The 13,971-nt window shown below is 36.7% G+C and overlaps 1 protein-coding gene across 1 annotated transcript in view; it reads left to right on the plus strand.

Annotated features, from left to right (window-relative positions):
* Positions 1–13,971, plus strand: part of LOC145203825 (uncharacterized) — a 48,923-nt gene that overhangs the window by 17,778 nt on the left and 17,174 nt on the right. The window contains exons 12-13 of the mRNA XM_080076144.1: positions 4,015–4,114; positions 4,577–4,677. Of these exons, the coding sequence (XP_079932270.1) occupies positions 4,015–4,114; positions 4,577–4,677 (201 nt within the window). The remainder of the gene's footprint in view (positions 1–4,014; positions 4,115–4,576; positions 4,678–13,971) is intronic.

The raw sequence follows: 13,971 nt of genomic DNA on the forward strand, positions 1-13,971 counted from the left end.
ACACATACATACGTGCTTTGGTAATATACTTTATGCTTTTCTTTGTTTTCCGCGTTTCATAGTGATTTCCTTGTTAGCAGACGATTATGCAACGAACATGTTGATGAAATTGTGTAATAATCTTCGACATTTAAACCCGTCCCGTCAGTTTCACATCGATGCAGTATTTCCTTGTTTCATGTTTGTACTTATTGTGACGTAATAAACGGTTTATCGAACGCCTGTTTCCGGTTTTGCTTGAGCGCGTAGTCAGTTCAGGATAGAAATAGTGCAGGAGCGCAAAAATGCATGTCCTTTGTTTAACTCATTTTCACGTCATAATTAATGAATTATGACGACTTTTTTATTTGCTGTATCACTAATACTCCTTTTGTGGTAGCGTTACTCATGCGTGGCCAACCATGTGACTAAGTGACGTCATTAACATTACGTAATTGCCTTTGATAAATGTCATTTGAACTTAAAGACTTGGAATAGCAACCTTCTATATCGCAATCAAGTAGTGTGCTGTATTGCATTGCAATGTTGAATTCTAGATCATCATTGACCACTATAGGTGGTATGTTAGGGCTAGGTCAGGGGTCGCCAACCTTTACTACTCAAAGAGCCACTCGGACCAGTTTCACGTAGTAAAAAAACACTGGGAGCCACAAAGTCGTTTTAAAATTTAAAATAAAATGCAAAACGTTTTTAGTCTTATGACATTCGACTTTTTGTTGTTGTTTAGCTAGTGTTTCATTGCATATTAGACACACTGGTAAACTAGTCTCGTCAGCAGAGAAACAACTTTACGTAGCGTTGCATATTCTGTTTTTGCAGATTTGTATTCTATTGTTAACGCGTTTCTAACGTAACAATTAACAAACAGCTATTGTTACGCGCGCACACACACTGCAAACAAAAACAGTATTGTCTCATATTGCGTATTAACCTGCGCTTCGCCAGTTTGCCTCTTTCAGACTTCACGTTTGATGGTATAGAGATGGGGTTGCAGCCTTGCAGGTAACTACAACAAGCGAGTACAGTCATGCTACTGCACTTCAATTTTCGTGTTCGACTTTTGTGTTCAGCATAATCGTCACATAATTTTTATTCAAATGTACAACATTTGGTAAATTCAAAAACTGAGCCGCATCAGAGGGATCAAAGAGCCGCATGCGGCTCCGCGACCCCTGGGCTAGGTCAATTAAACTTTCGTAACAAAATAACTGTGCAGTATTTGCCAAGATGAATTAGATGTAAAGCGCATTAAAAGGTTTCTTAATGTACACAAACATTGTAAACACATTTTGCCAAACTTCGCGTTTCAAATTTAGTTGGCTTAACCAAGCTATGTGTAATTAATCTTAAAATTTGACTGTAAATAGGAGATCAAACGCCAGGTAAACCGTTTTAACAAATGCAATCCATGCCTATAGCTATACACAGCCATATGAAGTGTAAGGTAGCATAAACATGCCCATCACAGCGTCCACTGAAAACATCTGACCTAAATGGACTCACATCATATGTTTATTGTTTTGACACTTGAGCCTCAAACCAAAACATCAAGCGCAGGAGTAGCTCGGTGTAGACGTCACTTCCTCGAAATACTAGGCCGCTTCACATAAAGCTGAGGGCGTAGATAAATGGATAGCGTCATCTAAGGAAGTATCAATCTATTACGACAGGCGAAGAACTGCAAACGTTTTAGTTACTATGTCACTTAGTTAGTTACAAAGTTATTGTCGCAAAGCCAATTCGTATAAAACTAGTAATTTATATTTCACAATATTAGTTAGGTGTTTAGAACACAATGTACAAACTAAAATATTTAAAGCCATGCAAAAATTTTAAAATGTGCCCCTAACTATGATATGCACTTCTATGTTACCCTGAAAAATAATAGAAACTAAACGATATTTTTGATGCTTGTTTGATATTGCCCACTTGTGAAATAAAAAAATTCGCAAGGTGATCGTTAGGTGGCGCAAATGTGCCAACACTGCGGCGTTTAACACCGATGCAGGGTCAATGACAAAATATTCAAATTTTCAATGAAACAAGATTTACCGAATAATTATAACATTTATTGCTAAAGTAGTGCACCCCTCTTTGAAAAAGAACACAATGCCGCACGAAAAAATCCATTAAAAAGTGTGCGTTTTTCACAGTAACCAATTTGATTCAGTGTTTGTAACCTTCCCAGTATCAAGAGGCCACTTACAATCCAACACTAGCTACTTAACTAAATCACAAGCCAAGTCAAGCATCAATCGCACTGTGCACTCATGCGTAATCACACATATATTAAATTCCAAATTCTCCACTAAAAATATGGCCTTTAAATAAAGTTTTTATCACCATTATACAAACTACGTATCAAATTATATACATTATGACGTCATAATGGTCATTGAAGCGTGACGCACTCAGTGTAGGTAACTATTACGGGGCTGATCGCGGCGCCCTTTGTGTTTTGGAACACGAGCGCCCATTGTCGAGCAGTGTGTAAATATGCTGTCGTCTCGCGAAATATTTGATGAACGAAAGACATCAAACAAAGTGACAAGGCCCCCAGAAGCTTGCAGTCAAGTGATAGGGCACAGTGCTGTACCAATGTTAATAGCCGCGACTTTGGGACTCAAATTATGTAGTTTTTTTGTGAATGGTCAAGTTTTAATTAAATAACGCGTATTAGTATTTTGGTTTCGCTATTCTTAGTTGTGGTGTTCTCCTATGTGCGTTGCTTACCAGTTAAAGTGCGACGGCAGAGTCTGTTCATATAGTATGTAGTGGCCGTTTATGGGTTTACATTTTTCGCAGCAAGCTTGTGTTTGTATGTTTATTTCGAATTCCTTTCCAGTCCCAGTTTATCAAGATTTTGTTAATCATGATTAGCAATTGGGCAGTTTTACTTATGTTTATGTACAGTTTACATGGCTTTTCGAAATTGAAACTTATGTACTGATATCCCTTAAAAAACAAGCCAACTTACAATAGCGCGTTGCATGAATTTACATGGGTTGACAGTTATGTAAAACGAAATGCGCCAACGTTAACATACGTGCCAAAATGTTATAAAACCACCAAACAATGTATGTAGTTTAAATGTTGATTAAATGAAACATGCCTTATTGGAATGCTCGGTTACCGGCTGATTCGGTTCCACACCTTCAGTAGGCCTGGCGTATGCTTTAAATGAAACAGTTTACGCTTGGTACGGTTTCACAGCCCAATGTTCGTATAATTTGCGCTTCAGTACTTGTTACACGGCCCGTACTGCAGAAAAAACTCTCAATTCACTGTACCTTGTTTCCGGTGGTATAACTTCCCTTCATAGATATGGAAAGGAATGGCCTATTCAGATATCGTAGGTTTACTTTACGTACGTACAGTGTTTGTAAGCACTCGTCTCGGCAAACAAGCTTGGTTTATGCGATCTGGCATCGGTCAGTGTATTTAGCAAGACTGTCTCTTGAACCAGTATATTGAACAGACGTGTTGTTTGTATTGATTTTTGAGATAAGAAATATAAATAACTTTGCGTGTTGAATTTGCTCTGAAAAGTCATAATACAGACATATAATACAGCCAGCAAATTAAAAGCAAAACCAGTTTATTGCTAGAAAAGCGAAATAGAAATCGGTATTTTGGCGTCAGCGTTCTATATTTACGTCAGAAAATTGGCTTTTTTACGTCATATATACTATTTTTGACTTTCAATGAAAAAATGCTCTTTCAAATTTGGTCCAAAAACCATAAAAAAGATTTAGAAAGATTAAATTTTCCTATGTAAACATGATCATTTACAACGTAGGTTAATTATGTTAGCAGATCTGAAATCCAAACTGGATGACGTCAGGTTTAAACTATGACGTCTTTATTTTTCAAACGTCTTTAATCTTTTTTCAAACATATACTTTCCTCTCTGAAAACGAAACAGATACGTTATTTTGCCTATTATTGGCGAAGCTAATGAATATGTGACTTCGTTATTAAGTAATATTTGTCTGACTGTCCAACTTATTGCAGTGAAATGCATGAAGAGACCGAGCCTGAAGTTGAGAAAATGCCAGTTGTGGCAAAACCTCCTACTGTCGTGAAGAAATCACCAGCCAAATCCAATATACAAGTAGGAACTTAGAAAAAGGATAAGGCGAAAGATATATTTCTGTTGATTTAATGAAACTAGATTTATGCTTTGTATCTTTTTTATGAAACGGTTTAAACACGTCTGCGGGAGATTTTGTACAAAATAAAAGTATTTCAGCTCGAAAAACAAGTTTTAAATTAAAATGCAACATTGCTTCAAAGAATCGAGTAACTCAACAAACACAAAAGCTTGACTTGGGTCACAAAATAAATTGTCACAATTTTCAACAATATTTTGTAGAATCTTAAAAAATATAATTTTCAATATTTCTGCAAAATTGTCGTGCCAACGTAGATACGAGTTCGCTATAGCCCTACAGATACTTTTACAAACATGTTGGTATCTATTTCTTGATGATTCACTCAAAGTTTCCTCCACTTAAAAGTAAAGCATTAATCATCAAAAAACTGATCTTGCTGTTGACTCTACGTTTCTTTACAGAGAAAAATCTCCGCCAAGAAAAAGGGTGAACGCCGTTCGATGACGCAACCGATCACTGGTGATGACGTCAGCGCTGCAAAAGACCTTGTCAAAGAGCAAAGGTAAACTTTAAAGATAAACAAAAACGTTAAAAAGTATTAGTTGAAAATAATACAGACCTGTTCTCAAATTGGTTTGGGAGATGTTTTTGTTTATCAAGCAATTGTTTTGCAGTCTTTATTGGTAAAAATTGTCGTTACCAGTTTAATGATGAAAATAACAGTAATAAGGGCATGAGTATTGGCCAAACGGTTTTAACAATGAAGCATGTCGCATTTTACATTTATTTGGGCCGTTATTTTCATCATTAAACTTATGAACAATCCGTATATTGGCCGTTACCAGTTTAATGAATAACCAATATTTGGTGGAGATAGAATTAAGCGGAACTTATCACTAAAGATAAGACACAGACCCTAGGGCTTAGATCACACAAAGGTTCTGCGCCAATCTAACGAAAGTGTAAAACTGTTTGTTTTATCTGTCTAAAACAAAAGCAAACCATCCAAAAAACTTTCCATACATCGGAAATTATAAACACAAAGTATTTTATTGACCTCAATACACTGTGAAATGTATAATTAAGCATAGGAATAACGGTAAATGTACATAGATATTGCTGAAACAAATTAAATTATCATGTTGATAACATAGATATTGTTAAAACAATTTAAATTATCATGTTAATATGCCTTGAAATGACAATAAAATGCACAAGTTTTTTCGTTACGGTTTTTTCCATGCACTTAATGTGTTGGAAAACTATATTTGTAAATGTAATTGCAACATCTATTGCATGTGCAAAAATCATCCACTTAACCATATGTGACTAAATTACAAACATGAGTAACATGTTGCAACTGGATTCGCAACACACAACGCACGTAAATTGCGTATGTATACGTTTGCCACCAAACTCGACTTTAAAACAGTAGCAGGGCGTTTATATTTAGACTTTAGACCACAGGGCTACCAACCCACGTTGAGGTAACGCAGTCAATAGACTCAGTGCGCCTAATCAGCCCTGCCCGACCAGCTCATTCGTCACCTTTGTCTAATTGTTTACATCACTGAGCATTACCGGAGACGGCAAGCGTTTTTTGCCTTGCGCGGTCATTCCACGCCTAGTTAGTCACTGCGTGATTTAGAAGGCCTAGAGTTGTTTTGGCTTGCGTTGAAGCCAAGTTAGAGTCAATAGTTTGTGCGGTAAAGTGAAGTGATTAAGTTGTTAGGCGTGTGGATTTGTTAGTGCGCATTGGTTTTGCTGTTAAGCGAACTGGAAAGTTTGTTTGCATATTAAGTTTGAATGTCGAGGGAGTTTAGGGCTGTTATTTGTAAAAAATATTATGTATGTAGAGTTTCCTAGCTTTATCCGTTTAAACTGATGTGATAACGTTAGGTAAGACCACAAAATAAAGCTGGAATGTTCCCATAAACATAATAAACGTTTAATTGGGCACTGGTGTCAAATGTTAAACACTATAGTAGATTACTATCTAAGTATCTAAAACACCGTAGTAGCATTTTTAGAATCCACCAAGTCTATGTAATATCTTAATATTGTCGCAATTGTATGTGGGTATTAAAACTTAGCACCATATATGTTGGTGCCATTATTTCCTACCGTTCGCAGAAAACAACATTTCTGCTATTGTGTCCGACTTACAAAAATCAGTACTCCACAAAACTATACAGGCATATGAAAATAAAATAAAATCCATCCAAATTCAGTCAGATTCTCACGGTATATTTAGACTTATTCAACTAGCTTCCAATGAACTGCATTGCCCTCAGTCTTGTTGTCATTGAGTTTAGCTATTATACCTCGGTAGGTGGTCGTTGTGCAAAGCTGTAGATTATAGCCTCGCGCTCCGGAAAGCGCCTTAATAACGCCGGCTTTTGACATACGCGACTCCATGCAAGCAAAGCATTAGTGCCCTTAAGATTGTATTTGTGCAATTCTATGCTGTTTTTGATTACAAGCCTTCTGTGTCTATTTAAGGGAGCCTACGTCTATTTAAGTCAATGACGCAACTTTTGGTTGGAAGTCATTGCTCGAAAAATAGTGTTTGCCATTGTTAAATGTTATTGTTCACGGATGGACGGACATTTACATTCACACCGATTAAGACAGTACAGTGTGGTGTTCTGTTAACAGTCACCCTATAAATCTAAAAAATAGTAAAATCTGGCTGGTCAACGCCCGGCATAGATCAAAAACGCAAGCTTCAAAATTAGTTTGTAACGTTTCCAGGGCCAATGTGCATTGCTTAATATGCTTGTTGAAACGTTGCAGGTTGATAACAACTGTGTGTAAATGTTTCTTTATTTGTTCTTTTTAGGGCAATTTAGCCTGGTAAGATTTGGTGCTTAATTTGTATTTTCTAACCCTGCGGTAGCTTTGTTGTCCAAAAAGTTCTGTCTGCCTGTGGTTTGCACGTTTTGAATGTAAAGTACACTTGTAAAACGGGATTAAATTGTTTGGCAAACATTTTCGTACCAGTAATACTTATAGCTTTTCTCCAATGATTAAAGAATACTTGGAAACGGTTTCTTCCTGTGAAATAAACAGAAGTAGCTTAGAATTGCTCACAGTCGTGTTATAACACATCTATATGCGTGACTTATAAACGTTTCACGCCGTGGGTAAAGTACTAAGTTTATGTAAATGTTCAACTAAACAATATTATGTAGTACAGGAGCCTTTTTTGACATCAGCAACTGTTTTGTTGTCAAAATAGTCGCGCCTTATTTAAACTCAAGCCTTAAGCACCGCAATTACGCCTGATTGGCTTTGCGCATCACGTGTCAACGATGCGTCACAATGGGCAATCAAAAGTACTTGATGTAATCTGACCCGAAGTCAAAACATAAGCCTTTGCGGTCCCATGTGGCAACTGGGCCTTGCAAAGCTGCTGGCCGATTACTTTAATCAGCAGATAGTAGATTGAATATGAGATTTGTGTGTTGGTTAAGTGAAATCTAGAACGTTTTTTGTTAGTTTTTTGCATAACATATGAAAGTTTGGTGTTTAACATAACTGTACGTGTTATATGTCCAACTTTGAATGCTTGATGCATGAATGTTTTTGACGTCATTGACATATGATTGCTGCGAACATTTAAATTAACTTAGAAAGGTCATTTACGTATGGTTTGTTGATTAAAGCTTACAATTTAACTATACTACAACTTTTAAAGTCGTATAAATCACCAAAGAATAAACTAGAGGGAAAATTTTAGTAATATGTTGTGTTTATAACCAACGTTTTGTTAAGTTTTTGTCCACTAATTGAACAGTTTTGTCGTGTGTTTGGTTTTGTCACATTCGATTGCATTGTTAAGTCAGTGGCTGAACGCATGAGTGGATACAGTGGATTTTAGTCGGACAGTTTGTTTGGTCAACAGTGGATCAGGTAGCGAGTCGTGGTTGCTGTATTTGCTGATGGGCGGGGTGTTTGCCTGACATTTACGATTCCTGCGATAGTTTATGTCATTCAAACTACCCGATGTTGGCCATTGGTATATTGGATACAGGAAAACGTATTTAACTGCTGTAAAAACGGAGACGTGCATATAATGTTCATTGTTTGCTAATAGATAGAAAGATCATTTGCTTATGTCCTGTAAAACGTGTGTTTTACATAATTCTTTTTTACTGTATGTGTGCAAAATATCAAAATGGAGGATATATTGTTTTAAATCAACTTGAAATTTAGGTTAAATACTGCAACACCGGCGCACCAAGCATTTTTTTATCATTTACAGTGCCCCACGCACACTTCAGTAAATTTGAATATGATTTGTTGTAGAAATATTGCGCCACGATTTGTGTCATACGGACGCTGACTGTTCAAAGCATGAATCAGTTGAAAGTCAATCATCTGATAAAGGACCCTTACTGAAGTGGCTTCGTTTAAATCTCGATTGCACTAACGGAAATGTTCGCTTCATAAGTGAAATCGGTTGTGTTTAAATTCTAAGCTGTTGTAAAAAAACTGTAAAGGAGCTTAAAAAGCGTGTGGTATGTTTTTTTCTAAATTATATATAGGCTTAAACTTAGCAGTTATAGCTTTGAATCCACAGGTATCTTAGCAAACGGATATTTAGATGTGTTTGTCTGAGTGCAATTGAAGGCTACAAAGTGACTAGACGCGACTTTTTGCATTTGCTTTCGGCTGTTGCTGTGTTTGCCTTAATTGCTGTTAGTTCTGTTACCGCTGCATTCGTGCGTTTAAATTGCGAAATAGACTTCTGTAGTATCGTTTTTGCATGCTCTTAGTTTTCAAGCATTGACTAATCTAAATTGTGAGCCAGTTTCCTCTGTGATAACCGGTTGTGGCGAACAGAATTGGTCTGGGCATGGCTTTTCTGTCCGTTACTCGCAACAAATTGTCTAAATCGCTGCTAAAAGTAAAGTCTAAAGCTTCCGGCGTACTTGTTCTCATACAGCGTCACTTCCCTTATAGCTGCAGTTATTGTATTTATGCGGAAGCCTACAGCCCACAGAAAGTAACCGTTAAGTACCCCGCGGTGTCTCTTGCCTATAGTTAATCAGTCATGGCGTAGAAGCAATCTTAAATTGACAACAATTTGACGTTGTTTATGTTTACGTTACTGGGCACGGACCGATGTGTTTTGATACAATGTTTTTGAAGCCTAATTCTCCCAATTGAAGTATGTATAACTGTTAAAGTTTAGAACGGTGCTTAAATTGTACAATTTTTTTCGTTTATAGATTGTTTTTGGACGGTGACAAAACGAAACGTGCCATTTTTAGTTTCACAGAAAATATGTAGTTCAGTATAGGTATGCATAAGTTAATATTCCTAAATGGTTTCATCAGTCTTTTCAGTGGTAAGCGCCAGACGTAAGGTAAAACCCTGCAGATCGGGTTCACTGCCGGGGTCATCAAGGTCTGTAGCAATAGTAGGAGCCTGTTATAAACCAGTATCCTTACTCAGTGTGTCGCATAGTAGTAATACTTTTGACAAGCGCTTTCTGTATCGGTATTTGAACGTGCTTTTTGGCAGTCACTTTACAAATTGCTTGTTACTTTTTTATGACAACTTATCTTTTGTGTACGTTTGCAATGTGTTGGCCATACTGTCAAAAAAGAGTAATAAAAGCAGGACGCCGCTAGCAGCTGGTGTACAGCAGCCTTCTGTTTTTGTGGACTAATAATCGTTTACGACTTGCAAAACGGCACTAAGCCATCGATGACTTATTCATGTACAGGTTAATCCGATTTTATGGAGCAAACGTACCGAGTTTTAAGGTTTGCCGTGTTGTCGTAGCTTCTGGCATGTTGCACTGGTGTCTTGTGGATTGTGTACATGTCAAAGCTGTAAATGTTTATAAGGTTTTCCGAGTGGACGATTTGGAAATTGAGTACTGTCGTATTAGTTTAGGTGTGAATGTTTATGTGTTGTATGTTGTTACACAAAAGACGTATATTTTGCGTTAGATATGTTTACACAGTAACAGTACCGAAAAAGTTTAGGCTGCTAGGTTTCGCTGAAGAAACATAGTGTATAAAATAGGCCTTTACTTTAAGGCAGACTTGGTGAATAGTGCACATTTCAATTTAGTAGTAGAAGTCAAGATTTGAACTTTGTTAGTTCAGACAACAAAATACAACAGTGTACTGTGTTGGGTTTATCACACATAATGATGTTGTAATACACCGAATATTAACATGACATGATCGCTAGTCGGCCAAACAACTACCTGTAAATAAAACGCATCCCAAATAAAACCATTATTGGTTGTAAAGTGAAATTGAAATTTTTTGTTAGGTCACATGCAAAGTGTTTGGTAAATTACCTGTAAAACAGTACCAAAACCACTGGAAAGTAACGATTCCATGTTTTATATCATATTTCTATCGGTTAAAAGTCGGCGATTTTAAGATAGTTACGTCGCAGTGACGATAGATCCTTGATAAGATGAAATGGCGTTTCCTGTGATTAGGGAAGCGGTCGATTATTCGCATGTTGACGGAAGGGTTTATTTATTTCGATGCAATCTCAATGATTGATTTACTGTCTACTGTCACATTGGCAATATTATGTGTCGTTATTTTGATTGTGAAGACTGTTTGAATGCCAAACACTATAAAGGTCATTTGTAGGTCACACAAAACACTTATTAGGTTATACTATCGAAAATTTGTTTAGTAACGAAAAGGTTATGCTTATATGTAAGCTATTGCTACCAGGCATAATATTAAGTTTATAGAGCTCTTCTGGCAATTGTGTTTTTATTCCGACGTTTCGACGTCCTACATAGGTCGCCTTCATCAGGGTACATAACACTAAATACGCGTCGTACAGTGCACGATAAAAAAAAACGGAAGGATAGGTTGTGTAGCTGAAAACTTCAAACGTTTTAGAAAGCTCATGAATTTGACAGTCAATGAATTTGGAAACGAAATTTGTTGAAATTGCATTGTCATGGTTGCCTGCACAAAGATAGTAACAAAATCCGCTAAAAGCACTTTTCACCAAACTGGACAAAATCAAGTTAACGACAAAATTTGCTTCAAAAATGTCAAGAAAATAAGCAAAAACAATAAAACTGCTACTTTCGTGCGGTATAAACTTGATGTATAAACTTAACATGGCCATATAAGTTCGGTCCTATGACCTTACGTTGCACTGTGGCAGCAAAATTGCTCGCATTGTTTATTTTTACACCACGATGGCGATGTCAAGGAATTCAAGCTCAAACGCGTAAAAAATGTGCGAGGCGGGCTTGAGCAATCGTCTGTCATTCATCACTTGACGAAAAAGGTTGAACACAAGAATTCGGTCAGACAGACACGCCTATAGACGAGCCCGTGGCCAATGAATTTTTTGTGGCGGCCTTGCTTAATGAAGAAAATACTTGAGCTAAATTAGACGTTGATAAAACGGTTTTGCAGTGAGGTAAAATTTAAGTTTTTTTTTAGTATGTTATGCTGTAATGACTTAATAATGATGTGTACGCACGAAAAAATTCAAATAAAGCATAGGGCACGTTATTTTCTGTTTATCAAACCAGTTATTCGCATCTTAAAGCAGGATTTGAAATACGAAACCTCCAAAAAACAGTTGCCAAGCGTTTGGTCTGTAACATAGCAAACAGCCAAACTCTAATTAGGGTAATTCCCTGTCCCCAAGGTCTTCTCGAAGCTGTGCGGTCAAAACAGGTGTTGTATCACCGCTGTTATCTCACGGCACACAACATAGCAATGCTTGTCGTCATACAAAACCTCTATGCATCATGCTATAATTTGTGGCATAGCGCCCCGCAAATGCCTGTCGGTTTTACATTTGTGGCAGCACAGACGCGTGTAAGTACAGGTTTTGCGTATTTTCCTGTGGTAATGTTGCCCTTTGTGTTGTTGCGGTCATGGCGTATGCCTTTTTAACGACGCTGTTTACAGAAAGACATCATATTGACGCGCACTTGAACATAAACATACGTGTTAGTGTTTGCAGCATTGATATTTTTTTGATTCACAATTCTTTGTTTCATACTCGGTTTGGACATCAAACGTAGGTGTCACTATTTTAGATGGCATTTTGACTTAAAACGTTGGTGCTTGTGTTTGCAGTATTGACAAACTTGTCATTTAATGGTTTTTGGTTTAGGTAGCGTTTTGGACATTTTTAAGCATTTTAAAACTTGACATGTTAATGTGTATTTACTGTTTCATTCTAGTTTAGGTTATCAAGAAAATTAGACGCTTAGATTAAATTGTGACTGTAAGCATAATTTTCAGCAGGTCAATAAACATATTGAGTTTTGAGCTTGTTAAAAATTTTGTAAGCTCGTCGCCTGAGATTTTTCATACCTTTTAAAAAGCAACGTATCGGCTTTTCATACGTATCATCTAAGTTGCCAAGCGTACATTCTGACGAAACTGGATTTCTGCAGCCAACCTCCTCTAAGCATGGTCACATTAGTTACAACGTTCAAAGCGGATGTTATTGCGAATTTCCAAGCTCTAGTATTCACAGCACAACTTAATGTAGCTGTTATTGACTCTACTGAACTACTGATAAATTGGTTTTCCCATTAAGGCACACTGCTATCCACTTCAAAATTAAATTCAACTGTGTTTCGTATCAAGTTTAGATCATTAATGCTGAAGTGCAATAAACGTACTGCTATATGAGATTTTAATATTGCGTTGCTATATTGTTAACAGTTTCAAGTCAATAAGTTTTCGTGTAATGGATATCACTTGTCTAGACTTGCGTAGAATAAATCAGCTAAAAAGTCGGTTAAAAAGTCTTTGCGAATTGTGGGCATAAGTACGTTTTTTTAGCTTTGGTGTATTTGTAGCAGAATGTGTAACGTTGCCAAATTTGTTAAAGTCATTCGCCAATATAAGAGAGTGAGATGTTTATTATTCGCCTTGACTGCATCATTAGTATCTTTTTCAAATAGAATCTTTGAATCTTAAGGATGAATGACTTAACATTTCATGAACCCTAATCTACTGGCATAAGGTTCATTTAGTCTTTATCCACCACGAAACCAACTGGTTGATTCTATTTTTATGTTTAAATTGTCAGTACTTGCTTGGTTTGTTTAGGAGATCTTGCCCTATAGTTTCAATTTGGTCTTGGTAGTATTTTACCTGCTTAAAGGAAGGTGTCTGAAAAAGTATCCAACGCATTTAGGAATGACCTTAAATTAAATATTTTTTTCTTTAAGTCAAACTTTGCAATCCGGTCTAATAAAAATAATCTAAGTTTCTTACACTGGATTTAGAATTACCTCTTATATTCTTTGACTAAATACCCACAAATATACATTTTTATTACTTACTCTATCTAGCCTTTAACCCATATTTACCCTTTCCAAACCAAAAGCCTTTTTCCTAATACGTATTACCTACTGGTCAAAGCAATCGCACTTACCGCTTATTGCATTTGTGCACACAGAGCTATAGGCAAAGTTTCGTGTTGTAAAAGTACTGTAAAACTTCATCAAGTATTCATCGCGCTTTAGACGTCGAAAGCAACAAAGAACGATGAATTATTGAGCTTGGTCAAGTGTCAGGTAAAAACTGAATCATTTAGGTTGCTCTGTTTGCGGCGCAGTACACGTAAAGTCACCGCAGTGGTGCTAAATACTTAGCGATGGCTTTAAAGTAAGTAAACATGTCAAATTGTGGCTTAGGTAGATGAAATTGCGCCAGATTCTAGGGATTTTTAGGGTCTGTCTATTTTGTGTGGGTGTTTCCTAGAATGATGTGGTCTATTGCTTTTCAAACGAGGTTCTGGAAATTGACATTTACAGGGCGCTAGAATATATTAAAAAAGTGTTTTCAGGAAGTTTTTTATTGTTGTTTTAAGCGAA

The sequence above is a fragment of the Phallusia mammillata genome, chromosome 8 (assembly GCF_965637545.1).
Source record: "Phallusia mammillata chromosome 8, kaPhaMamm4.hap1.1, whole genome shotgun sequence".
Classification (NCBI taxonomy): Eukaryota; Metazoa; Chordata; class Ascidiacea; order Phlebobranchia; family Ascidiidae; genus Phallusia; species Phallusia mammillata.